Source organism: Megalops cyprinoides, chromosome 13 (genome assembly GCF_013368585.1).
Source record: "Megalops cyprinoides isolate fMegCyp1 chromosome 13, fMegCyp1.pri, whole genome shotgun sequence".
Classification (NCBI taxonomy): domain Eukaryota; kingdom Metazoa; phylum Chordata; class Actinopteri; order Elopiformes; family Megalopidae; genus Megalops; species Megalops cyprinoides.
In genome coordinates, this window is record NC_050595.1 from 6,652,637 (window position 1) to 6,679,525 (window position 26,889).

Below are 26,889 nucleotides of genomic sequence, written 5' to 3' on the forward strand. Positions count from 1 at the left end.
TGCAAGCGCTGATACCATTCATGTAATAGTCGGGTATGAGACGCACAGGGTTGATTCCGAATCAGTTCTAGCGAACAGAAAATCCTGTAATTGCCCAAAAATGATATGGGGGTACCTTTTGTTCCAAGTTGCGTCATCATTGCCGTGAGAACACATGTGACGCACGACCGGGTTAAAGTTTACGCATATTGCGTCATTGCGTATGACGTTTCCGGCCGGCTCCTTTTACTCCTCTCCGCTTCCCCTGCAGAAGGTCCTTCTCTGAGCTCCATCATGGCGAACGTTGCTGATACTAAGCTATACGACATCCTAGGGGTATCCCCTTCTGCCTCTGAAAATGAACTTAAAAAGGTACAGTGGGCTAACTTTCCTTTGACAAAAACTGTTCGCTTGTCGGTTACCTAAGAGACGTAGCTACGCCGCTGAAATATTCTCTCGCTCGGAATCAGGAAGCGGGGGTATTAGCTAATAAATGTGGCCTAGCCGTATTGTTAGCTACCTAGTCCGGGGCCCAGCTAAAATAAACCGACAGTAACCTATTCCTTGTCTTGTAGCAAGCCACTTCTCCTTACGTTTGAAATATGTAACGTTTCCTAGTGTGATTATTACTCGGTTTTGATCTGATAACGTACCAGCTAGCTGGTTAACTTGTTTACTCGGGGCGCAACCGGTCACACACGCACTTAGCATTAGCTTGCAAACATTAGCTTTTCCAGTTACGTATTATACTGACGATAGAGAGACAAAACCGAAACAAAATAATTTTAGCTAAGGATTCTGGTCAAATAAAAAAAGTCAAGTAGCCAGCTTAAAATGCTGTTATTGTTAGGAAATGAGAAAATATTCATGTCCCGGGCCAATTTCGTAACTGTTAGCTGTCCTGATAACCGTAAGCTAGCTAGCAACATGTTTACATTTTTCTGGTTTGGGAGAAGACGTTGCTGATTGTAGATAAGCCGCTTCCTAAACTGTGACCATACTACTAGCTAACTAGCGAGGTAGTTGGTGATCAGGTCGCTGTCTCGTTAGCTCGCCATATTTTAATCTGCTGGTTTTTCGTAACCTGACCCTTTCTGGTCCCTTGTCTAGTTTCGTTATTACGGGATGACTTTTTACCTTCGGTAATATTGAAAGAACGCTTGCTTTACGTCGAATTGGGAAAGCTTCAGACATTTTACCATGCTAATGTTATGGCACCCTAAAATGGAAGTCCGTGTCACCCATTTTTCATGAGCGCAAAGAGTAGCTAGGTTAGCCAACTCATTGTCTAAATCCCAGCTAACCCTTTCAGCTGTACACCTAGTGGACATTTTACATGAAGGTGAGCTAGAGAGGTAGACTAATTGGGGATTTTTTGGAAACGAGTTATGGTGGATGTACGTCACTATCCGGCAGTTGTAGGCAGCTTGCAGTGGTCGTTAGGCAAGTCAAACAGCATTCGAATAGCAATAGAGAATGGTAACTGAAAGGTGCCTAGGCTAGATCTTTGTATATAAAGTTAGGGATTCAAATAGGACGTCCGGTACTCCCGCCGCACTCTTGAAGGTATTTGAATTGTTTGCACGGTACACCTTCCATGGATGATATATATGGACGGTGTAAGTAGACTTGGATAAGAGTCTGGTAAAATGGTGGTTGCCTTTGTTATCCAGCAATAAATTGGAAGAATGATGTGGGACATGGCTGTTCAGGAAAGCTTTCCATAGAGTTTAACATACACCCCCCCCCCCCCCAACACACACACAAACTTGCATGGAGTAACAACCCTGAAAAATCTGTTTTCTATTCCAGGCATACCGCAAACTAGCAAAAGAATATCACCCTGATAAGAATCCAAATGCTGGAGACAAGGTAAGAAGCATTGATTTGCACAAGTTGATGTTTACCCCACATTATTACCTTTGCATTTGATATTGAGTAGTTAGGCCCAAGTATAGTCTACTACAGCAAGATTTACCATTGTAGCTGTGGATAAACTCCTAAACTTTCCAGTCAGGCCTTTGATTGGTGGGAGAGGGCCTATGGTTTCAGTCACATTAAACAGCAATAAATTATCGCAGTATTATCACCACATCAAACCAATCACACCCTTCCCTGTCCTTAGTGATTTTCCTTTGTTGTCTGAATAGACCAGGGCCTTAAACCCATCTCTGGGACACTGTAGTTATGGTGACACTGTAAATGGGTAACTTGATCACTTTGGTGCCAAAAATGTAAAGCTCCTCTTTTTTGTTTTACTGTCTGGCACCTAATCCATATCATTTAGTGGGACAGGCATTGTGAGAGGTACTGGCTTTTATCAATGGGAGGGTGGAACTCGCACATTAGTGATAAGGAGAGTGAAACGTCATTAACCTTAAAATGGGTCGACTTGGGAACCAAACCAAAGATTTCCAAATCGGGGAGTCACTGCTGAGAAATTATGTCACCACCCATAATGGGAGCTCATGAAAATGCACTGTCCGCTTGGCAACATAGAGCAAGTGGGAGAGCGATGCATAAGAATGGGGAGTGGGGCTGTGGAGGAGAACCATCATCATTGTCTCCTCTAATTCAGTTCAAGGAGATCAGCTTTGCCTACGAAGTGCTGACCAACCCAGAGAAGAAGGAACTGTACGACCGCTATGGGGAGCAGGGCCTTCGGGAAGGTGGTGGGGGAGGCGCGGGGATGGACGACATCTTCTCCCACATCTTCGGAGGGGGGCTCTTTGGCTTCATGGGCGGACAGGGCCGGAGCCGGAATGGCGGCAGGCGAAGAGGGGAGGACATGGTGCACCCACTCAAGTGAGCTGAGCTCTTTCCTCACCATGCGGGACTCGCAGCAAGCCTTTGGGCATGCTCATTTTCAACATTCTTGTCAGGGGATTGGCTTGGGCATTAGCTATCCGGGGGGGGGATCTTATGTACAGGAACGCTCATGCATTTCCAAAGCAACAGATAGTTTCGGATTTTTCAGTAACTTACATTTTATTTCCTTCCCAATGTTGTTTTGAGACTCAAATGCAGTTGTGTGTGTGTGTTTTGTAGAGTTCATAATGTTTTGTATGTCTTCATATTGACACAGACAAACTTGCGTGAATATTATGGCAGGTTCGAGTGCTAAAACAGTCTTTGGTCCCAACAGGGTGTCCCTTGAAGACCTGTACAATGGAAAGACAACCAAATTACAGCTAAGCAAGAATGTTCTATGTAGTACCTGTAACGGGTAAGTGAACACGCATTTATGGTGTTAGGTTCCGTTTACTGCTGTGTGTGTGCCGACTCAACAGCACGGAGCTGGCAGTGTTGAGCCGTTGCTTCTGCGTGTCCATGATTGCACTAGGCATGTTGGGAAAAACAGCCAGACTGCAACAAGCCCACAATGCAACACACATTTTGTTTGGCTTCATAATACTCTGCCGGCTCTCGGCTTTGCTTTCTTTGCTGACAGTTGTTAACCCCTCCTATTGTAGCACATTGCTCTTTTTGTCATTGCTAGAGTTTGTTTGTGAGTTGGTCTTTGCCCATGTTTAAATTTAATAGCAAAAACACCTGGGGCTGTTCCCTGGGGGGAAACGATCCTTTATTTACAGCTAAACCTTTTAAAATATACATTGCGTACATCATTTATTGTAAATGTAGGAGGTCAGTAAGCCCTTGAAATTGATCTACAGTGAAAGTTCTTGGAAACACCAAGCAAAGACAAAGTCAATAACCCACACAAGGCTGATAGAGAAACACCTGGTGTGTCCAATCAGACATTTTGCCTGAATGTTATATTTTTGCAGAGCCACAGCAGGTGCCATTTAAGGTGATGTCACCAGTATGGAGGGAAAGATTCTAAAATGTCTCCAATGGCATGTATGGTAGCAAAAATGACTTGGAGCAGTGTGGTTGGTAAATTACTGGGCACACACCCAGACTGAAGATTGCAACTAAATTGCAATTTTTTTTTTTTTTGCTCACAGATAATTTAACTGTAAAGCATGGGCCCACATTTGGCAGAAGACATTGCTATGACAATGAGTGTGCACCTTTGCCAAACAGCAAACCAGTCCAGAGCTGCTTTGCAGAAACTGACTGTTAAATGTTAGGATTGCTTTTTGTCTAGTGAATATGATTCAGGTGAAAACCATCATTATACAGCATATGGCAATCTTCCAACTTCGATATAGGGCTTAGCCATTAGCTTGCACTGGAGTTGAGGGGTACATCAACATGAGTCCTATCTTATTTTCTGGTGTATATTTAACCAAAATATAATGAATAGCATATACAAGAACTATCAGAACATGAAGTGTGTGTGTTAGTGGTGTGTGTATATCCGTGTATTAGTGCGTTTGGGGTGTGTTTGTGCGCGCATGCGTGTGTGTATTAGTATGTTAGTGTGGTTGGTTTGTGTATTGGTGTGTCAGTGTTGTTGGTGTATGTGTGCTTGTTGATGTGTGTGTGCACACGCGTGCGCGCACGTGTATATTGGTGTGTGTTAAACCGCGCCACGTGTGTCCTGCAGGCAGGGCGGGAAGACCGGAGCTGTGCAGAAGTGCACGGCCTGCCGGGGCCGTGGCATGCGCATCATGATCAGACAGCTGGCCCCCGGGATGGTGCAACAGATGCAGTCTGTCTGTACGGACTGTAACGGAGAAGGTGAGCCTTTCCAGCCAGCTCTCCCGCTAATCCTGCAGTGGCCCTTTATCCAGTTCTCATTTTCCAGTTGGCAGAACCAGCTTTGTTGCCTAGTGTACTTATGGATGCAAATCGGTCAAAGGTGGTGACTAGCAGGACTTGGACCTGGGGTGTGGGAGAACTTCTACAGCAGGTCAGCCTGTGAGTTCATTAACCCCCCCCCCTCCCTCATGCTCCTGCAGGTGAGGTCATCAGCGAAAAAGACCGCTGCAAAAAGTGCGAGGGCAAGAAGGTGGTGAAGGAGGTCAAAATCCTGGAGGTCCACGTGGACAAAGGCATGAAGCATGGCCAGAAGATCACCTTCGGAGGGGAGGCGGACCAGGCGCCCGGGGTGGAGCCCGGTGACATCGTCCTCGTCCTTCAGGAGAAAGAACACGAGGTAGGGGCTGGCTGGTTACACTCCCAGAATCAAGGATGGGAGGAGGTGACTGTGCCTTGTTCTCTCCCCAATATCTGTCCCTTTCTGGGGTTTAGAGGTCAGGGAACCAACAGAAAGATTGCAGGCTCCAGTTGTGGAACTGCTGTTTTACCCTTGAGTAAGGAGTCTGATCTGATTGACTTCAGTAAATATCCATCTGTTTGCTTAAAAATACGTAGAGCAGGAACTGGAGGTTACCCCAGAGAAGGCTGTCTGCCAGGTAAATAAATATCTCGTCCGAAGCACGTACATGCGAAACTGCCGTAGAGCAAGGGTTGCTGAGCTGTAATAAAGGACCAGCTGGTTGCTAAGCCTGCGTGCGCTCTTGAATGCAGTCCTCTGGGAGGTGAACCAGATTGCAGCGACAGCCTGACTCCGCTCGCTGATACAAACGCGCCTTAATCCAGTCCCAGTTCTGTGGCCGCCGCCCGCGCTCCAAATACTTGGCGCTGTGACGTAACGAGTCGCGCGGGGCACATCCCTCCGGTCCTCGGGCCTTCCGCCGCCTTGTCACCTCCAGACCCGGGGCCGGTTCTCTACTTCAGGCCAACCCTTAAAATAACTTTGAAACACATGCTGGTGACACCTTGTATTCTTTGGGTGTTTACTTTATCACAGGGGCAAAGTGCGAAGTGTTTATCATTAGCCAGATTGGCTCCTGGCACATTTTCCCCGCTTCCCTGGGATTTTGAACTATGTTTTTATACGGCCAAGTGCCATCTGTTCAATTAACTGTTAATTCATATTGATGGGCATATCGGCTCTGGCTTATGAACCTAGTGTTTGGGTAAACCGCTGACAGTATCACAGCAGGACATTATTTTTGAGGGGAATTCACACTGACTTTAAAGTAAAAATGACACATTATATTTAAATAATCAACACGTGGTATATTAGTCTATGTATATCAGTAAATGTTGAACACTTAGGAGTGTATTTAGGCAGCAAAATAGCCTGTCCTTGTGTTCAGCTGTCAGTAAATGAGTGGTAATGTCACTCTGTCTCTCCCGCAGACGTTCAGAAGAGATGGCCACGACTTACACATGACCTACAAGATTGGCCTTGTGGAAGCACTGTGTGGATTCCAATTCACACTGAAGCACTTAGACGGCAGACAGATTGTGGTGAAATACCCCCCTGGCAAAGTCATCGAGCCAGGTAGGCATGGGCTAGCGCACTGCCCCCTCACTGGTCTGGGAGTGTTGTTAGCCTGGTTTGACACCGTTGCTCATTTGACTTTAATGGATACACTTCCCTTCCTTTGAGCTGGAAGTCACTCTGGATAAGAGTGGCTGCTAAATGAATGTAATGAAGTGTAACCCCTGTGGTCTTTCTGCAGGTTCGATCAGGGTTGTGCGTGGTGAGGGAATGCCACAGTACCGCAACCCCTTCGAAAAGGGGGACTTGTATATCAAATTTGATGTTCAGTTCCCGGACAACAACTGGATCAGTCCTGAGAAACTCACGGTACGTGATAGGAAGAATGTTTTTTGTCACAGTTCTTCGCCCCAGATTGGCTCGCTCAGGGACATTCCTTACGGCTGCTTTTTAAGGTCATTCAGCAAAACCACAGCCTCAAACATGTCTCTGTTAAACCACAGTATTGCAGCATATCTCACTTGCTGTCAGATTTGTTAGTGTCTCTCCATTTAGAGGAGCCATCACTATCTGACCTAGGATTAGCGGGCCCAGCCGTATTCCCAAACCCAAGCTCTTATTGGGAGAAACGGCCTGAGCTGTTCCAGGATCAGCGATTGCGCATGTCTTTGACGCCCCGGGTTCCTTTTGACAGGAGCTGGAGGACTTGCTGCCTAACCGGGCGGAGCCCCCGATCATCTCGAGCGACGCGGAGGAGGTGGACCTGCAGGACTTCGACGTGGGCCAGGGCTCGTCCGGGGGCCACCGGCGCGAAGCCTACAACGACAGCTCCGACGAAGAGAGCGGCCACCACGGGCCGGGGGTACAGTGCGCCCACCAGTAGGAAACCTCCCGCGGGGCAAGAAAAAAAAAACAAGTTGCACAAGAGAAAAAAAATCTGATCTGGTATAAATTTTCCATAAGGTCATAGCCCCACCCCTGTCACTTCTCCTCTCCATCCACCCCTCCCACATTCAGCCCTCATTGAGTGCCCCGTCCCTCCTAACTGGCAACCCAGATCAGCTAGAGAAGGTCACCAGTCGCTACTTGGTGTGTAACTTGCATTTTTTTTGGTCATAGTATTTACAGTTAATTTAATCTAACCATAATTGCAGAAGTTTTGCCTCCGACTCCACTGTCAGAGCTGAGAGTCAGTTGGAGAGATCCTGACCAGACCAGGGGACATGCTGGTACACATTTTTTGGTTTGTACTTGTATCCGTGCTTGATTTTTACCAGTTTTTTCTTTGTAGATTTTTACTTTTTTTTCCTTACATATTTTAAAATCAAAAAAAAAAAGTTGTGTATAAGATGAGTGATTGACATTAAGCTTTGTATCAGCTGCAGTCCTCATAAGCTGCTGTGGAAAAATAGCAATGATTTCATAGCCCGTATCTGTCCTAAACCCAGGTGCATGTTAAAGAACATTGGATCCTGCACTGATTAAAAAAAAAAATGTCAAATTGGAGCAAGTGAAGCCTTGACAAAATAAAACGTAGGTATATTACTTCTGTGAAAGGTTCCTGAGTTGAATAAAATGTTCTTCAAAATCTTTGAGCTGTCCAGCATGTCATCTGCGTAATATCACCCCTGTGCAGCATGGGTTTCCTGCAAAGCAGCAGTGCGTTTTCTCCCGTTGGCCCAGGTGTGTCCCTCGATGGAGGTCTGAACAAATCAAGAGCGCCGCCGTATTCATATAGAAATCATTGTGGTCTTTCTGCAGCTCTCTGGTACCTCTCATCCCACACAACCTTTTTGCTTCACAGATAGGTGGAACAAAACCTCCTCATTTGCTTCATGGTTCATTCCTATTGGTTGAACTGTGCTCTTTCAGTCTCGCCTGTATATAATGTAGTGCCTGAATATTCAGTGTATTTCCCTGGAGAAGCTAACTGAGGCAGCTGTTTTTGAGTTGGAGTACATACAGTGGGTGACAAGTCATCTTTGGGGGACTGATAACCAATCGCATGACACCATTAGTTTGGAGTGGTTCAGTTGTATTCTGGAAAAAAATTCTAGTATTTAATAGCTGTAAATCTTGCATAAACCACTGCTGAAATCCATTCCCATGAAGCTGTACAGTATTGAGCAAACACCAGTGTCCACATCAACAGAGTAGCTTCTTTCAGTTCGCTGTCAATCCCAGCTGTAAACTACAAAAATACGGGACTCTGAACGTCTGATGTCAACCTCCCCCCACCTGCGAATGTCACCAGTTTTCCCTCCCCTGCGTCTTTGTGGCTGATTTCTGCATTTATCTGCTCTGGACAAACCCAGATTAGAACAGAACAGATCCAGCAAAAAAAAAAGCACTCTGCAGATGGTCCCCTGCATCTGTCCCCGCAACCTCAAAAGCCAGCCACCCGTTCTGGAGAATGTGATCTTGTATTGATTTACAGTGTAATGCACATGTTTGTTTACTTGTACAATAAACTGTCACTCGTTCATGACTTTGGAATTTTATTTCAAGTGAATGTGAAATGGAAAGGGGTCCTGACAAATTCCCAAAGCTTGTGGCACATCCTCTGCGATTATGAGCAATGTTTTACATCAGAGCGTGTGTGGGGAATTTCATTAAAAATAACAGTTCGTCACGTCAGGCCTGCCCAGGAGCCTACGAGAGTTCCCCACAGTGCTGATGGAAATAAGGTCAAAGGGTAAGAGCATTTGCCTACTGGGTTAATCAGCTGTAGCCCAATTATAACCGATGTAATTGGTGTTGTTCCAGGGTACAGTCCTCATTTGAATGATGCAACAACTAAGCTCACTTTGCAGTGGAATGAAATGAATGTGCAAGAAACTCACAGCAAGCCCAAGTTCACCATAAAAACTTTATTAGGACATTTACATTAAAATACAAAAAACACAGGGCCTCCACTCGTCTCGAGGGTCTTGACTTGAGGCATTCTCACGATCCACTTGCTGGCTGTTGCTCGCTAAACTTGTTGCACAGGTAGTCCATCAGTTGCTGGAAACAACAGCAGTAAGTCTACACTGGATGACAATTAACGACACGGAGTAAAGCCAGCCAGTGAGTGAACACGTACCATCAGCTTCTGCATCTGATGCACTGCAGTGTCGTCCAGCATCTCCACGTTAATGTCATTTTTAACGTCATCTGAGAGGCATAGGGTCTGGGGGGGGAGTGGGGCGAGTTTACTAGCTGGGGGACAAACGTATATAGTACAAGGGAGTGGAAGGGACTTGTTCTTACCTGCCCGTAAGAAGTGAATATAGTAGCAGTGGGGCTTACTAACTGCTGACCGGCCTTCTCATCCCCACCGCAGGCCACTAGATTGGAAGCGCTTAGGAACCTGCTGGTGGAGGATTGTGTGGAGGCCCATCAGAAGAGCAGCCATCATTAATGTAACATGATCAGAAGTGGGGGGGAAGGGACTGGACTAACCTTGGCTGGCTGGTGGACATGGCAGACGGATCGCTGACTTTGGCAACGCGGCCTCGTGTCCTTTTCGCAGTTGCAGTTGAGGCGGGCCTAGAACAGCCTTGCCGTTTAGCGGATAAAGCGCCTCAGCGGCTCGGCACACAATTGTGCACTGAAGAGCCTCTAACATTCCCTTTGCTCCACTATGTACAGTGCATTACTTTGAACTGATGGTGTTTTTACCTGGAATTTTTTGTATGGGTTGATAAGTCTGCCAGAGACCTGGACTTGGTCGTTCGCTGTAATAAATAAAACCCATAATTTGCCAAGGATAGTCACAAGACTTTAATCTAATGAGATGATTTAACTTAAGTGCACTGAGGCTGGAGCTGGTTTCTCATTAGTACGATCACAGAGTTGGGCTGTCAAAAGCAGCATGGTACTACCATAAGGTTTCCTCCATTGGCATAAAATGTAACCATTTTAGCAAACTTTTTCGCATATTACACAGTTTGTAGGTTTTGCATTAGTAAACTACACCGCATACACTGCTGTTACATCTCTTAAGGCCTACCCATAAGGGTCACCACCTTGCTTGATTAATAGACATGTTTGGCTCATAATGACCAACGTAACTGTTTGCCGAACACTCGCAAATACAACACCGTTAGACTAACAATAAAAACGCTGCTCTGGTACAAAGTCCGAATGGCTGACATAAGTGTGTCGTTCGCACAGATGACGTGTCATCACTACTCTTGTTTGTGGGAAACATGCCCACATTACCTTAGTCACTTCTGCGTCTGCTTTCTTGCTTTGAACCGACAGCATCCTCTTCCGCCTGGTGGCAGCCTCACTCATTTGTACTGAGAAGGGACGAAGGAAATATTTTCAATATTCCGCACCTGGGTTCAGCGCAGGGGGCAACCGCCTTTCGTGCACTTGCCTTTTTTACTGGATTTTCTCGTGAGGGGCTGATGGATCAACGGAGACTGGGCCTGATAAAATACGCCAAGACTGCAGTTACAGCATTTTGCCAGAAGATGGCACCACCGTCTTAAATTTCACAATGGATTTCTGAATCCTCACCTGCATTGCGAGAGTAACTTCGCCGGCGGGAACATCGTCTTCTGAAATGTCAGAATTAATTAGTACAATGTAAAAACGAAGACTAGTGATGATATACAAATCCAATGAAACTCACCGCTCATCAGGTCTTTTATTAACGTGCGTTGCAGCTGGGGTGGCATTTTCATAATTTCAACCCTGAATACCCTATCGACAGTCGCCAAAATCTGCTCCAGTTGCGCTTCCATCTCGTTAATCCTTTCTTGTGCTGCAGTTGATGGCAAACAAACGCTTCAATTAAAACCGTCCTTTTCAGCTGTCCTGCTTAGTCAACCTGCCTCATGTTCCCGTGTTTCTTCTGTGTACTGCTGTGCACGTGGCGTTATTTAATGCATGTGTGTAGAGTTGTGTTGCAAAACTCTCCGGTAAGAGGGTAAGACTCTGACTAATGTAAAATAGTTTCTTAGTACGTTTACCCCGTTTTTGCACTTTGTGAGCAATACATTCTAGGAAAATTCATTGTTTACATGGAGAACGTGAATTAATTTCCTACCTTCTTTTTCAAATTGTTGCATAAACAATTGCTTTTTTTGATCCCACTGTTCGTTGCTCAGCTGGCCGTCGGTTTTCCTCAGTGACAGGAGGCTCGCTTTCTTCGACTTCCTTGGTGGCATGACTGATAAAAACACGCTGTAAGAGCAAGCTTTAATTGTAGCCGGAGCAGCCTAAAGAGCGTGGCTATTAAGGTCTTGCGTAAACTTAAATTGGCTCGGCCGCAAAGGATAATTGATCCGGATGTTCCGGCGCTGTGTTTGCTTCAGAGACAACGAGCAGTCGTCTGTGATTGGTCGGTAGGTGTGACATGGACCAATGAAAGGGCTGCTACAGGTTTGCCTATTTCATTTATTTCTACTTTTCAGACGCTCTGAGCGACTTTATCTAAAAAGACTAGATACAAATATACCGACTTTTTTTCTGACCAGCGGTAAAAATATAAGTGTTCAGACTTCCAGTGCATTTGGTGACGACACGGCTGTGCTTACAGGGCAGCTTGAGCTCCTCGTCAGTTGCAGTAGTGGCGGTGCAACCTCCCCCTTCTCCAAAACAAGCGATAGGAAAAACGTCTATTACTGAAATAGTTTTTACCTGATGCAAAGAAATACCTGCTGTAATCATTAATTTGAAAATTAAGCATTGCGCGATCCAGCGACGTCTACCGACTTTTGAGATGCCAATTGCTACTTTCATTGGAAAAAAAAGTTGGCAATCCTTGGCAGATAAATAAAATGAGCATTCTGCGAAAGAGAAAAACAATTCGCTGTGTCTTTAGCCTGGAAAACGGCACCTTTCACTTCCTACTAAACATACTGCTCTCATAACATTTTTTTTTCTGGACTGTAGTGTACATTTGCAAAGCTGCACCAACAGTAGGCAAAAGAATCTTTGTAGTATCCAAACCTATTATTACCAGTTCCTTCCAGTTACGCAAAAGCATTGTTTAATTCTTTGTGAATCACATTTCATAGAGTAATCTTCGGGGTCTGGGATGGGGGACAGCTGAGAAAACACTTTTGATCATGTGACTGTAGTGGCGCCCTCCAGGATTACGGGGGATTTGGGTATACAATCAGCATTCAAGATGAGTATGCATTAAAACAATGAATGAAGGGTCTTTGCTGGCATGTTGTAACTGATCTCTGATCTCAAACACGTTGCCCATTTTTTTTTTTTTTGTTCTATGTTAGCAGCTTAGTTGCAGAATGGAAACCGTATTCTGGGTCACTCATACTGACAGAATTTATGTTGAGTTTTACAATGTGAAAAGCCCCAATGTCAAAGTTATTATGGGGCAGCAGTACAATGCTGAGGTGAAAGCACTGAAACCACAGGCTGTAGGCTTGGTGTCCAGGTGATGTGGTCACAAGCACCCAATTCTGTAATGACAAGGCGATTGACTAAGGAACGACACCATCGAAGACAATGGGATGTTAATCTCCTGATTTTTCCCCTGTAGAAAAAGCGGTGATAAGGAAGGAACTCACTGTATGCCATAATTCAGTGTAAAGCCATTCAGAGGCTTCATCTCAATCGATAATTGGCTCTGCACGGCACCACTTACTTCCTGACTGGAATCTGCTGCTACAATCTTAGTTACCATTTTTCACAGTGGCTGGGGATGAAACTCATAACCTTTTGAGGTCAAAGCATGCACTCACAATGCACTACACTCTCTGTATAAGCATGATACCTTGGGATAATCGTCACTTTGACTAAGGTAGTTTTCAGTGCTTTTCTGTTATGCTAATTTCCTCAAGAACAGAGCTCATAGTGGCATTTAAAATGATCAAATGAATTAAAATGAATACGAGTTATAGTTCAAAGAATTGGCATCTCCTGGCTCCCAAGGATTGGATCAGATCTGCACAGTTCAAATCCTGACCTCACCAAAACTCTCATCTCAAAAATGGTCCAAAACTCTGTCGTACCAAAAAAAAAAAAAAAATACAAAGAGAATGCAAAATCTGTTTTCCTTCACAAATAAGATTTTAATAGAATTATTTTTCAAACAGAATTTTAAACATCTACAAAAATATGTAAACATAAAAAGGCTAAAGTTATCAAACCGTTAACAGTCACATTTGTTAGAAAAAAAAATTTACAGAAAATGTCTGAGTAAGTCTGTATTCCAAGGTTGGTGTTGCCGCATTTGGATAAGATAGCATCCCAAGTAAACTGTTACTCCTTAACAGTATATTTCAAAACTGGATGAAAAATGTACAACATATTAAAAGAACACCGAAATATGTCCCTCTCCAGAAATCTGATATTTCAGATCTCAGAATCTGAGAATGTATGTATGTATTTATTATATGTATAACACATATTATGTAATCACTAAGATCCCCAAAGTTACCCAACATAAGGTCTATCTGCCACAAACCAAGGCACCTCATAAGAGATAAAATTATAAAGCTACTCCAAGGTTCACATCTGGAAATCAGCCAACAGAATTCTTTACATTGAGTGACTGTTGTTGCTCTGACATTTCATCTCATGCTGTTGTCTGAATTCAAGAGCCACAGGAACGTTACCCCCAAAATAAAGTGTTGAGCAAACCAAAATGTGATAGCTTCATGACATTTGGCACAAGGAGAGAAAAAAGAGTCACCCTCACTCCTTTGGCACAAATATGAAAGCAGCTTGCCAAATCAGAATAGCGTTCGTTTCCACTTAGCTCAGCAACAATCAATGAAGGGTCCAAGACAGCACTTCAAATTCATGTCTGCCTCGTCACAAAGCTGTTGACTTTGAAAATCCTCATTCCACACAGTCTCTGTCTGGTTATTGTCTGCTTCTTGCAGCAAGATGGGGGGTGGGGGGGGGGGTGAGTTGGGGGCACTAAGAGGTGGTGTTAGGCTATCAGTATCTTTGAACTGGGTGGGCATGCTGAAGGAAGCAAATTATTCATTAAAGTTCATTTCATGACATGGAACAAGTTTTTTTAAAAAAAAAAAAAAAAAACATTTCACACAGAGGGCATACTGTGGCACTAGCCAGTATAACTATATACATCCCTTTGAAATTTGCATGGGGTATTAAAGGTGCACTGGATCAAATATGCACAGCAGTGATATGTCTTCACTCGCTGGGCTACAACTGCATAAGAGGACCCTAAATCAGTTTCTACTGCAATCGGTCTCACTCCTCCATTTACTGATACACTGCTGTGTTGAAATCCATTTGGCAGTGGATTGGTTATGTAAACTAATATAAACTTTTCAAATTGCACATTCACATCTCAGGAATAATACTGTGATGGGTTGCGATTTTCTGAATGCAGACTATGAACACAATTCAGTACGACCCACTTCATCTGACACTAAAACTGTCGCCTATAATAAATATAATCAGAGGTTAAGCATCAAATATCTCTGTGTCAAAAGACCAAAAAAGGATGTGAAGAAATACATATTGACACAAATCATACAAAATAAACAAATACAATGACCTGTGATTATATTTATAGCTATTGTTACAAGCCTTTTAGATTTGAGTAAAAGTCTGGTCTCAAATGCATCAGTAAAGTGCTGATTTTGTGACGCTCCTTGATGTGTTTGGAGGCCTCTCTCAGGTATGTAACTATGGCACAGTTCTGCCCATCTGTAATGAGTGGGTGAGGTGTGGTTTGGAAAATTACAACCCTCGTGACCCTAATAACTAGCACTGTGTGATGAAGTGGCACCTAGAACGTTTTGAGATGACAGCTTTAAGATAAGAAGAGATTCATGGTTAAGGAACGTCCTGAAAGAAAAAAAAAAGCAGATTCCATATGTTTTTCCCTTTAGGCCCTCATTAAAAAACATCCCTCGGGTGTTGGTGCTGCACTGTTAACAATGTACTGTCTCTCTGTCTACCATGTTTGCTTCTCCGTCAATTTTCCTGCTTTCTCTTCTGACTCAGTTCACGCACGTTGAAGGCACACGTCTCTCAAACCCGTTTCATGTGCTTAGTCAGCTAACAGGTCACCTGACCACACCACACAGGCTACAGGTGCATGTAGAGAACAAAATGCTCTTTAAATCTCTTTGAATATGTTTCATCTGTTAGTGTGTTAAGCATTCCCATGCAGGGACTGTTCAGGTTTTTCTATGGAGTCCATGTCTGCTCATATCAAAGGCTCATCCAGGGATGCGTATTCCTTTAGAAACTTCACATGGAAGTCCTGGACTTTTTCCAGGAGTAATTTCAGCTTCTCAGTCGAGGGAAGAATGGTCATTCTGTGGGAAAATGTGCACACAGTAAAGATTTGGAAACGGCACCAGTCGGGTATGAACAGAGCTGAAGTACTGCAGAGTAATTAATATGGTGTGCAAATATAGCCTCCGCAACACAAGAACCCCAAGACGCAATAAATAAACTAGCACTGCAAACAGCCGGTTCAGAGGATTATTCTCAAGCTTGTGCAATAACTACTGCTCCTCTTACGTCAGTCCAGGTTGTTTGCCATAGTTTGCAATAGTTTCTAAATAAGGTAATTCACAATTACACACCATTTTGGAGGTGAAGCAGACTCCTCACTGATACAAACCTGGATAGATGTAGCAGGAGTGTAGAGTGAGGTTATGGTCAGGGCACTATGCTGTACACCTGAGGGCTGTGGGTTTGTGTAATATACAACTGCAATACTCTGGACTACAGTACAGGGCAGTCCTCTATTAACAAAATGGCTGTGGTCCCAGAAAGAACTGTATAAAACATATAAAATGAAATATCTTTACTGGAGTACAGACTGGTAGTGCAGCTCAGCACTGGTCATTCATGATGGAGAAGGGCTGATATACTGACGTAAAGCCTACAGAATATACAAGGCATGAAACTTTCTTTCTGCTTCACCCTGGACACCACAAGGTGTACAAACCGTGGGGTAATGGAGGATTACCTGAAATGGTAGGTCCCCTCCTTCTGGCCGAATCCGCTGCCGGGGACGACGCAGATTCCCGTTTCCTCCAAGAGCCGCAGGCAATACAGCATGTCCGGGGACATCCCCAACACCTGCCAAGAGAGCACCCCCCTGTCACTGTCACCCCCACGCAACGTATGTCACAACCCCCCCACCGTCAGAGCCACCTTTGGAACACGAGGGCCAGAGGGCCAAGGGTACAGCAGCAGTACCCCAGCAGGGAACTAAACCAGGAACCTTTCGGGTTATGAGCCCTGCGCCTTATCATTATTTTACACTGCTGCCCCATGGCAACACCCTGGCACTGTGTAATATGCAATATCTATTCTGCTGTGAGACTTGTTCGCCATTCCTGTGCTATGATATGGTGATGAGCACAATTCTACAGTTGTTAGTGCAGTTCAATTTTTTGAAACGATCAAATTTAAATGAGAATTCTCATGTCACCTAACTAAACGGGGAAAAAAACACTCAAAAACATCACTGTGACCCTAAAAAAAGGTAACTTTAATGTGACTTAAGTTCCTGATTTCCATGGCAGTAGTCTGGAATGCCAGAATGCTGAAGGTTTCCAGGACGCTGGCACCATTGTTGTTTTGCTGACAGCACTGCCAGACAGAAGTCAGCTCCAAAAATTTCTGTCTGCACAAATGAACACCATGGGGTGGGGAGGGGGAAGTGGGGCTCAATACACTAGCCAAAAATCTTGCATTTCCATCCTTGCTGGAGACTCTTTGTTGCCACTCATGGGTGGAGCTCTGACGGCACAGGGTTAAGTATCTATATGACATGATAAGTGAGACCATTCCCCTAGAAATGTTATTTTTAACGGCAAGATTGAGAGCCTTCCTAATGTTCATGCATAATGTTCATGTGGTTTGACCTGTTCATCTGGAATTTCACAGGGTTCCGTGTGACAGATGTTCCTGATTATGTGACACGCGCTGTACAGAAGCTGTGTGAGTGTGACTGTGTGCGAGATCGCCTGCGATGAGTTCGGGGGCGTTGGTGACACACCTTGGCCTCCTCCACTGCCCTGGGGGGGATGAAGATGCGGGGGAAGGCGTACATGGCGCCCTGCACAGGGTTACACTTGATCCCCGGGACCGCATTGAGAATCTGCTCCGTCAGCTTAGCCTTCTCTGCCAGCGCACCGAGCACTGCCGTCTTCTCCTGCGAGAGAGGGAGGGAGGGAGAGACATGGAGAGAGAAACAAAGAAGAAGAAGACAGACAGAGAGAGGGAGAGAGAGAAAGAGCGAGAGAGAGGAGAGAGGAACAAAGAAAGATACAAAGAGAGGGAGGGAGAAGAGAGACAGAGAAAGTGAGAGAGAGAAACAGAGAAATACAGAAGGACAGACAAAGACAGAGGGTGGAAGAAAGGGAGAGAGAACGATCATAGGAAAGAGAGGAAGGAGAGGAAGAGAGAGAGAGAAGAGAGGTCGAGAGAGGGAACATAGATCATTACAAAAGCTACATATCACACCACTTCCTCCATTACTTTCACGTCATCACCCCACCCTCCCTCCACCCCAGCAGTAGCTGACGAACCTTGAGAAACTGTGGAAAGGAGGGCTCCCCGGGGCTTGGGGGGTTGACGATGATGTCCATGGCAGCCTGTCCCGACACTGGGGGGCAGAGCCGTACCGACAGCAGCTTCACCAGCTGGGCCTTCACGTCTGGGTCAAGGTTGATCACCTCCATGTAACCCCCTCTGAAGCCACACCTAGAACACAGGCGAGAGTGTACTCAGTCAGGAGCACGCTGTCACGGTCAAACCACAACAGTGCTTCAACGCGGCGGTCAAATACTTTTTCACCAAATGCTTATTTCCGGCAGCTTAGGAAACATGATTGAACACTGAAGCACTGTGGGAGAGACCCCACTGCTCATAAAACTGGTGGCCACACCTGACTGGCTCAACAGCAGACAAGATACCTTTTAGGTCTTTGTTGGTCTTTCAATGCTGTCTGGTTGAAAGTTCTGTAACCAGAGTTTGACCAGATTGTTATACTTGATAAGAGTGTTACCTGATGCCTGTAATGTTACTTAATATACAGACACGCCCCTCTGAAGGAGCACACAGTATGCAAAAACTAACTGAACTAGTTACAGCCTGCAGGGTCTAACCACCAACTTCAAAAGGTACTTCACAGAATCAGCCAAAGAATGGATACAATTCTGTTCTTTTGTGCTGAAAGTCGCTCAGATAAGAGCATCTGCTAAATGAATGTAATGTAATGTAAAGAATACCCAACACCTACCTAACTATGCCTACATGGATATTTCACTAAGCAGTTTTGTCACTGATGACCATCACATACACAAGGACATTTCAGTAGATGTGCACTGACCTCATGTGATCATTAGATCTTATAGTCATATTTCAACATCTCAGATGGAAAAAAAAAACAAAGAGCAGAGACTAACACATACAGGAAATCACGAGGAAAATTACACCTGAGTCTGAGCAGACCGTAGGGAGTCATATAGGCTGCAGTGTTTTTGTCCTAAGACTATCAACACTGAGCACCACACGTGTGCGGACATATAACGAGACCTGAGCCAAACAACACATCCACAAGAATTCTGCTAAACCAGCCTACGAACACTGAGCACCACGTGAACCGCCCACAGACACACGGCACAGGGTGGGAGTGGAGCGGAGTGGGACACTCACTCTCCCGTGTAGCCCTTAGAGGTGGAGTGGAACGAGGCCAGCTCCACGCTGTTGAAGTGCTCTGGGCCCATTTCATACAGAACCTTCTTGAAGGAATGGAACTGGCAGTCCGGGGAGTAGATGTTGTCCTGGTACACCTACCAACAGGAAGGGTGTTAACGTGCAGCTCACTCAGAGAGGTTTGGCCCTCAGATTAAAAACAACTGCTCATAACCAAATTACACATACACTCTGTCACTTGGCAGACACGCTTATCCATATAAACATGGCATATAAATAAAGGATAAAAGCGTGCAGTTAATAACACATTGTGTTAAAGCACATTGTTTCTGTTCTGACAAAATGGGCTCTATAATGTGAAGTACATTAGCATAGTTTAGGCCCTGTGTGGATGTGAACCCAATTACTGCTGTATGTTTGTATTTTACCTCATTCAGTATTAATTTCAATGTTTTTCTTGCCACTTCATGCATTTATTGTGTAAGACCATGAAAGCGCTGTAGGTCACTCTGGTTGAGAATGTCTGGGTGGTGTGGGTGTCCTTGGTGCCCTCTGAAGAACCCTGTAAAAGGTCACCGCGGTTACCTCATCGGACAGAACGAACAGCTTCTCCTCATAAGCGAAGTGCAGGACGTCCTCAATGCACTTCCTGCTCTGAACCTGACCTGTGGAACCAGTGTTAAAAAAGACAGAGAGACGGAGGGTTAACCTCTGCACTGTAAACGAGAAGGCCTGTAGCTCTGCACAGGAAAACCATCTGTGGAGGAAACCTTGACAGGACAGAAAGCGGGAAATCCGAGCCACTGACCCGAAGTCCTGGCCTGGTGTCAGCTTGTGCATGTGACAGACAGCTTGAGGGCCCTCTTAACCCCTGAGCTCTATTTGTTAAGTCAAGAGCCTGATCACTGTAGGGTTCTTGCGTTCAGTAATGCCTTTGAGAGACAGAGACAATGGCTAACCTGTTCACTACCCAACAAGGTCTTAATTTATGCCAACCTTTCTAAGCGGAGGAAAATCAGTACAACAGTTTAATCTCAATGTAAACTCTAAATGTAAGCATCTCATATGCATTTTCAAACCTTTACCTTTGACAGTATTAATTGAGCAAAAGAAAACCAAAAAAAAAATTCTGTGCCACAGTTCACTTCATTAAATAAAGAATAAAGCTGTAGAATGGACAGGGACAGCAAATTATTTTAAAAAGGGACGCAGGATCCATGTCTACTTCCAAGTAAAAGTACCAGCGCACCTGTAGGGTTCCCGGGGTTGATGATGCAAAGCACCCTGGGATTGCAGTATTGCTTGGCTTCCTGAAGGGCCCTGTGCAGCTCGTTGACATCCAGCGCCCAGCAGTTGTCTTCGTCCAGGTAGTAGTTGACCTGGACGGCGTCCAGCTCAGCGATGGCCGCCGAATACAGGGGGTACTGGGGGATGGGGATCATCACTCCGGTGCGGGACGGTCTCTCCCCTGACACCAGCAGCTTCAGAATGCTCTGCCGTCCAAAGGGTGAAAAAAAAAAGGGTCACACCATCCTACCATTTCAGAAATGTACCATACCAGCCAAAAGTTTGGACACAGCTGATTAGGACAATGGGAAACATGCATTCTAAGACATTTTGATCCAAGGATTTAAGCTTAAATTTGATTCCTACACAAATATAAATAGTGAAGTTGATGCACATGTTTGAATTTTCTCCTGTTCATACAGCTAATCCACAGTCATAGCACATCTAACAGCAACTTCAACCAGCAGTTCTATGAGAAAATATTAGTGAGGGAAAGTACAAAATTAAGGACTTTGTAAATCTTCCCTGTAAAAATGACAGACTTAAAGTGTCTTTGGTGCTACACACTTTCTCTGGGTTTGCTTTCAAATACTTGATGTCAGAGATCCATGTCAAATGTATGTTTTTAGAAATGTTAGGTGTTTTTTTTAAGCCATCAGCAAACTTCAATGGCTACTAGAAATTTTTAGGGCCCTACTGACTGACTGAGCACTTAAACAGATACGTAATAGGTACTGCTGCAAACATTTCCAAGTATGTAATAACACAGTGTGTGAAATGTAAGCCATGTCCTTCTGGATAAGGGTTTCTATTTAGGAAATAAACACATACACAGATTTTAGTCATAGTTTAATTATAGTATCATCATCATCATTGGAGGAGCAGACAGAGTGCGTGGAGACCAGGTGACTGTGGCCTACCATGATCCCGTCACTAGCTCCGGTTGTGAGGTAAATGTTGTCCCAGCTGGCGGGCACACCCTGGTCCCTCTGCTCCACATACGCAGCGACATCCTGCCGGATGCAGTCGACCCCTTGGCTTGCGCTGTACGACCCTGAAACCCCCAAAACACTCCTCAGCTGGGCAAAGGCCTAAACCCAGACCGTCAAAATTCCTTTTCCATCAAACTGTCCAAATTCCTGCCCATGGCTGAGATAATGAGGACTGAGTGGTTAGCGATGTCACTGATCGCCCTCATTATTTCCCAGAATTCCTGTGTGCTCACTCTCCTCTCTTTTTGTTAACTGTCATGAGGCAATGCTCTGTCATGACAGAAATCACAATGAAAGGGGCATAGCTCTGAAACAGGTTTCTCTCACAGCCATGGGGGCTCTTGTATATTGATATTTCAACACACACACACACACACACACACCTACCTATGCTGTGTCCCCCACAGCCCTGCAGGATGCGCCGTGCTCGTACTTTGGCATCCTCCGGAAATACGGGGCTGTCCAGCAGTTCTGGGCATGTGCACAGAGCCACCACCTGCAGACAGCAAGTGCCAAGGCCTTCAAACGTGACCCCAAAATAGGAGGCCAAAATCCAGCATCTTATCCCTCACAAACATTCTCATGACTCAGGTGGGAGAAATCCCATTGGTTCACTCCTAGCTGTAATGACTGGCTGATTCAGTGTGGGAGGAATAGGACTCGGGTTTAGTAACCCGGCATAAACGCAACACCATTTTTAGCATTTTTTATTCAGTTATCGCATGACTCATCTCAATGGTTCACAAGTTTGCTAAGGGGGAAGTATTTTCTGCAAGTATGTGGTATGCCTGGTATACACACAGTGCATAGCCACAGTTTTATACTCTGTCACACACAAAGAAATTATGGAGGCAGAACTGTGTGATTCCTGTTTACGAGCAGGTATAGGGAGAGGACGGGGAGGAGAGGGGAGGGGTTTGTGAGTGGGGTGAGGCTCTGACAGCATGAATTGAAAGTACTGCAGTATCAGGAAGTCAAAAATCAATAGGTTCCGGCTTGGATTTCACTGTTCTCAATACACTGCACAAGATTTAGTGACACTAGTAAGACCCCAGGGCCAAGTACATTCACCTTGAGTGACAAAGCCCTGGCAGGCGCTACTGGCTGTGACGGTGGGCGTGTGAATCATATGATAATCACTACAGCAGTGTTCAGCTGCAACTGCACACGCAATGTCATCTTTCCAGTTCGTTCCAGCCACTCAGCAGCGGGGGTAGCAACATTCCAGCATGCGAATTCCGGTGCGGAGCCAGGAGAGAACAGAATCACGCTGCTTGCCCCTTTGTTTGGCTGATAATGGCCAGTCCACCACCCCAGTGTGGAGATCCATGGCAACGAGGGCAATCAATAACAGCTGGCCAACCTGCTGCCCTACAAGGCCATTCCCAGGGGTTCCCGACGCCTACCACAGAGAGGGAATTCAGCTTTCACTCGCAAAATGTCACCCACCGACGGGTGACTTCAGCTCCAGGAGTAAACGCAAAGGCCATTTCAAGAGCGATTAAAAAAAAAAAATATATATATATGTTCTTGAATTGAGAGACTGCAACTGGGCCCCTCTTTTGTGAAGCACCTCTTTTCTTTAGCTGGAAAAACACAATAGCTTTGTTTTCAAATTAAGTTCAGTTTTTTCTGTTGCCTAGAAACGGGTTATTTGAAACTGGTTCAGCCTTGTTACCCGCCCAGGACAAATACAAACATATGATCCAGCCAAAACGAGGGGGCAGCTGAGCTAATGGTAAGTTAGGTGGCAGGAATTGCAATGCTAAATATAACTGGTCTGTTTAGCCTGCCAGCTACGGAACTGTCTCATTGCCCATAGTTACTTAAAGCTTGCATCAATGGATCTATGGCCATGACCCTGAATCCCAGTAGTGTGAAGAGGAACTCACTAATTAATCACCAAATCTTCTGCCAAGTAATGAGCTCGCTCACTGACAGGGTGTTACGGTGGACATATTGTCATATTCTGCAGACTCAGCTCTCACCTGCCTGAGGAAGGTGATTGGCTGTTGTCCCATGGCGTGTGCGTCCCCAATGTTGGCTTTGATGACCTCAGTAAACGGCTGCTTCATTCCCTGAAAGGCAAAACAGCGGTGCTTCTTTTGAGCATGGTGTAAGGGTTAGGGAACTGAGTCTATAACCAGGAGGCCACAGGTTTGAATCCTGAGTGGAACTTATGCAAGGTGTGTTACTTATCCTCAGTAACCTTTTCCACTATGTACACAGCTGCTATATGCATGCATAAGCTATGCAATTCTTTCAGGATAAAGACATTTGCAACACAAATCTGAATGTGAAACAACATATCTAAATAGCACCTGACATGCCTGCAATTATGCCATTCACAGGAACATAACATGTTTATACTGGCATCACAAAGATGTGGACATTGGGAGTGGCAACTGCAAAATAGTTCTCAGGAATGTTTCTGACAAACTGTTTCAAACTTAACCATTTCCTTTAAATGAAAAGACATCAGAGAAGACCTTTGTTCAAGGCCCACTCTCCTTGTTTGTACTATAGGCAAGGACGTGCATGCATGTGGGACTTGGTGACCTGTTTACATTATGGATTACTTGCACAAGGCAAGCAAATCCCGTTAGGGGGAGGTCACAATAAATGCTGGATATATTCTGTTGGGGCAGCTGGTGAGAGGGAAAGCGTTTGAGACAACACTGTAGCAGAGACTTCATTTCCAAAGGAAGGCTTCCAGTGCTACTGCACTGTCCAATGACATCATGACATTCCATGCATGTATGTCATTTCATGCATTATGTTGCACTTCACAGATTTCCCCCACCCCCCACACACAACCTTACATGCTAGGCACACATCTCAATAAACAGAGGGGACAGCGGTGTGGTGTAGTGGTACAGAGCAGGGCTTGCAATCCAAAGGTTACTGGTTTGATTCCCAGGTGGGACACTGCCCTGCTGTTGTACTTTGCATCTACCTATGGGCAAGGTGCTTAACCTGAGTTGCTTTGGTAAATATCCAACTGTATAAATGGATAGCATATAAGAATTGTATGCTATGTACATCACTCCAGATAAGACCATCTCCAAAGTGCAAAGTAACATAATACAATTTAATATGGGAGTTCAATGTCTGCAACAAAAAACTGCACCAACACTTCCACAGACTGGCCTGCAGTGGGTCATGAAATCCTCTCCCTCTTCAGTTAAAGGTATACAGGAAAAAAACTCCACATCAACTATCAAATAACTGAGAAGCTATGCAGGGAACACATGGCGTGGCGTCTTGACAGACAGCGTGAATTTGCCCCTAAGCGCAGAGCAGACTGTTCTAGCGTCAGATGGAACGGGAAGGTCACTGTTCTCCTGTCAGGATCATGTAAAAGCTGGGGAAAGCACCTGTCTGGGGTCTATTTTTGGAGTCACCGTTACCACCAACAGGCGCAAATCCATCATCTTTAAGTACGGTAGTGAGAACTTTGCTTGCAAGCTGCGACAGGAAAGATATTACAGAAATCATTCCTTCTTCTGGCACTACATGAATTAATGGGCCAATTTACACTTCACTCCTCTTTGCTTTAATGCACTTAGTGGCACTGACCAAAACTCCTCTGTCAAGAGCATTAGCTACGAAAATGTCTCTATGACACAATGCTAACTGCTGTTCACTGGAAGGGAAAAATAAATAAAGATGAATGCTACCATTGTTAGTTATCTCCAGGGAGGATTTAGCAGTGGCAGCTCTGAGCTCTCTGCACACACAGGAGTATATTCACTGGGCTACAATTGTTTCTTCAAAAAAAGTTAGAATCTTTTTGACTTTTCATATTTCGTGCATCTGCATGTGGATCGAATGAAAATAACAAATGTGACTGCATATGGAAATGTGATTTTGCATCTTTTTTTCCTTGACTCATCTCGAGTCGTATCAAGTTTTTTGGTGCATGGGGGTTTGGGACTTAACTTCCAATGGTCAAGAAGGACTTAAATGAGCTTCAACTGCTCTTTGCAAGGCGGTAACTGCCTGACTTCGAACACACATTTGCTTCTTGAAATAGCCTTATATTTCTACATCTAGCATAAAACGTAGTTAGTAGTGAATTAGGTGATTGTAATGTCAGCGAAATAACTTGTAAGGTTTCACAATGTAGCATATTGTACCAAAACATATTTGATTATGGTTCGTCATTGATGACGAGCCCTGAAACCCGGGAAGCGCAAGCAGCGTGGGTTGAGTACCGCAAGACGTACGCAAGCCCTTTGCGCTGGACCAATCACGCGAGACTCAGTCTTAGTTCCTTGGTGAATGAGTGATGCGGTAGAATGATGCAATAGCTCGCGGAGCCAGTTTTAGGGACCACTGGAATTCACAATCTGAGCCCACTATGTGTGACAGGTGAAGTAACTTTATCACGCTTTAACTTTACACACATGACACTGGTTAGCAATCAGGTTCAGACCCATTGTTGGTTAACTTGCTCGACAGATAAGCTAATTAAATGTGATAATGTAAGACATCCTGCCCCCATGCAACTCCCAGCAATTAACTGCATCCGCGACAGGTAGCCTAATTCAAAGATGTCGATGTGAAACGATAACGATAATAAATAACGATTTAATGAACCGCTTACCTGCTGTAGCCCTCTTTCAATTTCCCCAGCTTTGATGACGATCGGTCCTCTCACGGCGTACTCCACGGCTTTCACCTGCGGGTTCAGCGTCTCCATCGTAAGGGTCTTCTCTCGCACTTTCCCATTGTCTCTGGCAGCCACCGTGGCCTCGGCCGTGCTAAACCGCTTTAACCCGGACTGATCAATGAATCTGTGGGTTTTGAATCTTACCGTCTGTGCACAAAACGGTAGTTTCAACGCCTTTACCGGCAACGGGTTAGGATGCCGGTTTAAAGCACCTGCAGCCAAGGATCTGTTTGCCAAAGCCTGAAGTCGCTGCATTTTAGACAATCTGATGTGCCGCACGCTGAAGTGGAAAATGAGCCAACGAGCCAAACAATGAAATACTTTCTTCTCTTCTCACGTCTAATGTGCTGACACACGGTGTGGCGGCAAACCTCAGATTCTCACCATTAAATATTTGTAGCGAGCTCTGTAATTACAGTAGACATAAATAGACAAAACATACTATAAAATATGTTACATATACGTTTTAAAAAATTACTCAGCAATTAACGTTAAAAAGATAATACATATCCTCTTCAGACACAGACAGCAACAATCAAGCACAGCGTTTAACGTTAATCTTTCTTCCTTCAATAAGCGCAGCCTGCCAATACAACCCACATCAATTCCGAACTGCAATTTACACTCCCCTTTTTCCATCAGAAGCCAGCCAGGCGGACTGCTTCAAAAGTAGTATTCCTTTTGGGCTGTGGGTGTTGTAGTTTGTTCCTCCTCGTGTCGCCTATTTAGTTGAGACGTGTAGCGTCCGAGAACTACAATACCCATATCAACTAAAAAGTTAACGGTGGTGGGTTGTTGCGCACGACTTCCTTGGTTGTTAAAAGTATTCCCTGGAGCAAATGATCCTAAATCAGTATTACATATCTACATTAAATGTAGGAGAAAATGTAGCAGAAAATATCCGGAGCAGCTTCGTGGTGGTTGTTGATGGTTTGTTCCTTGTCTTTACGCAATAAACGCGCAATCTCCTCCGATTGGTTTACACGACCCGTGTGACTATTTAGACGACCAACGAGTGTAGATCATCCTATTGCATCAGCGACTCACAGCTGCAGAACATCTGTTTGAAAGGTTGGCCGTGGGTTACTGACCGTCAAGCTAAATCAGCGACGCGTTGACAGTGTTAT

At 44.9% G+C, this 26,889-nt stretch overlaps 3 protein-coding genes across 3 annotated transcripts; 1 reads left to right on the top strand and 2 right to left on the bottom strand.

The window, feature by feature from the left end:
- Window positions 1-203: 203 nt before the first annotated feature.
- dnaja2a (DnaJ heat shock protein family (Hsp40) member A2a) lies at window positions 204-7,771 on the top strand. The gene is made up of 9 exons (XM_036543850.1): window positions 204-351; window positions 1,792-1,851; window positions 2,558-2,784; window positions 3,125-3,205; window positions 4,493-4,626; window positions 4,848-5,044; window positions 6,097-6,241; window positions 6,423-6,550; window positions 6,876-7,771. Exons 1-9 carry the CDS (start codon window positions 274-276, stop codon window positions 7,062-7,064), a joined length of 1,239 nt encoding a protein of 412 aa, XP_036399743.1. The 5' UTR covers window positions 204-273; the 3' UTR covers window positions 7,065-7,771.
- Window positions 7,772-9,127: 1,356 nt separating this feature from the next.
- cdca9 (cell division cycle associated 9) lies at window positions 9,128-11,444 on the bottom strand. The gene is made up of 6 exons (XM_036544213.1): window positions 11,223-11,444; window positions 10,806-10,937; window positions 10,628-10,731; window positions 9,434-9,562; window positions 9,267-9,353; window positions 9,128-9,187 (listed from the first exon to the last, which is right to left on the bottom strand). Exons 1-6 carry the CDS (start codon window positions 11,341-11,343, stop codon window positions 9,128-9,130), a joined length of 633 nt encoding a protein of 210 aa, XP_036400106.1. The 5' UTR covers window positions 11,344-11,444.
- Window positions 11,445-15,329: 3,885 nt separating this feature from the next.
- On the bottom strand, window positions 15,330-26,379 carry gpt2 (glutamic pyruvate transaminase (alanine aminotransferase) 2). Its single transcript, XM_036544448.1, has 11 exons — window positions 25,697-26,379; window positions 23,076-23,165; window positions 21,475-21,583; window positions 21,016-21,149; window positions 20,058-20,301; window positions 19,394-19,473; window positions 18,809-18,945; window positions 17,680-17,854; window positions 17,148-17,303; window positions 16,110-16,222; window positions 15,330-15,447 (listed from the first exon to the last, which is right to left on the bottom strand). The coding sequence occupies exons 1-11, from the start codon at window positions 26,015-26,017 to the stop codon at window positions 15,336-15,338; spliced, it is 1,671 nt and encodes a 556-aa protein (XP_036400341.1). The 5' UTR covers window positions 26,018-26,379; the 3' UTR covers window positions 15,330-15,335.
- Between the last annotated feature and the right edge of the window lie 510 nt (window positions 26,380-26,889).

Coding starts and splice junctions, on each gene's coding strand:
- dnaja2a (XM_036543850.1), top strand. CDS start 274: ATGGCGAACGTTGCTGATACTAAGCTATACGACATCCTAGGGGTATCC. Junction 4,627..4,847: donor TACGGACTGTAACGGAGAAG/GTGAGCCTTTCC, acceptor ATGCTCCTGCAG/GTGAGGTCATCAGCGAAAAA. Junction 6,242..6,422: donor TGGCAAAGTCATCGAGCCAG/GTAGGCATGGGC, acceptor GTCTTTCTGCAG/GTTCGATCAGGGTTGTGCGT.
- cdca9 (XM_036544213.1), bottom strand. CDS start 11,343: ATGCCACCAAGGAAGTCGAAGAAAGCGAGCCTCCTGTCACTGAGGAAA. Junction 10,732..10,805: donor AATAAAAGACCTGATGAGCG/GTGAGTTTCATT, acceptor CTGACATTTCAG/AAGACGATGTTCCCGCCGGC. Junction 9,188..9,266: donor ATCAGATGCAGAAGCTGATG/GTACGTGTTCAC, acceptor TGTTGTTTCCAG/CAACTGATGGACTACCTGTG.
- gpt2 (XM_036544448.1), bottom strand. CDS start 26,017: ATGCAGCGACTTCAGGCTTTGGCAAACAGATCCTTGGCTGCAGGTGCT. Junction 23,166..25,696: donor TTGAAAGAGGGCTACAGCAG/GTAAGCGGTTCA, acceptor TTTGCCTTTCAG/GGAATGAAGCAGCCGTTTAC. Junction 19,474..20,057: donor CAACCCCGGGAACCCTACAG/GTGCGCTGGTAC, acceptor CTGGTTCCACAG/GTCAGGTTCAGAGCAGGAAG.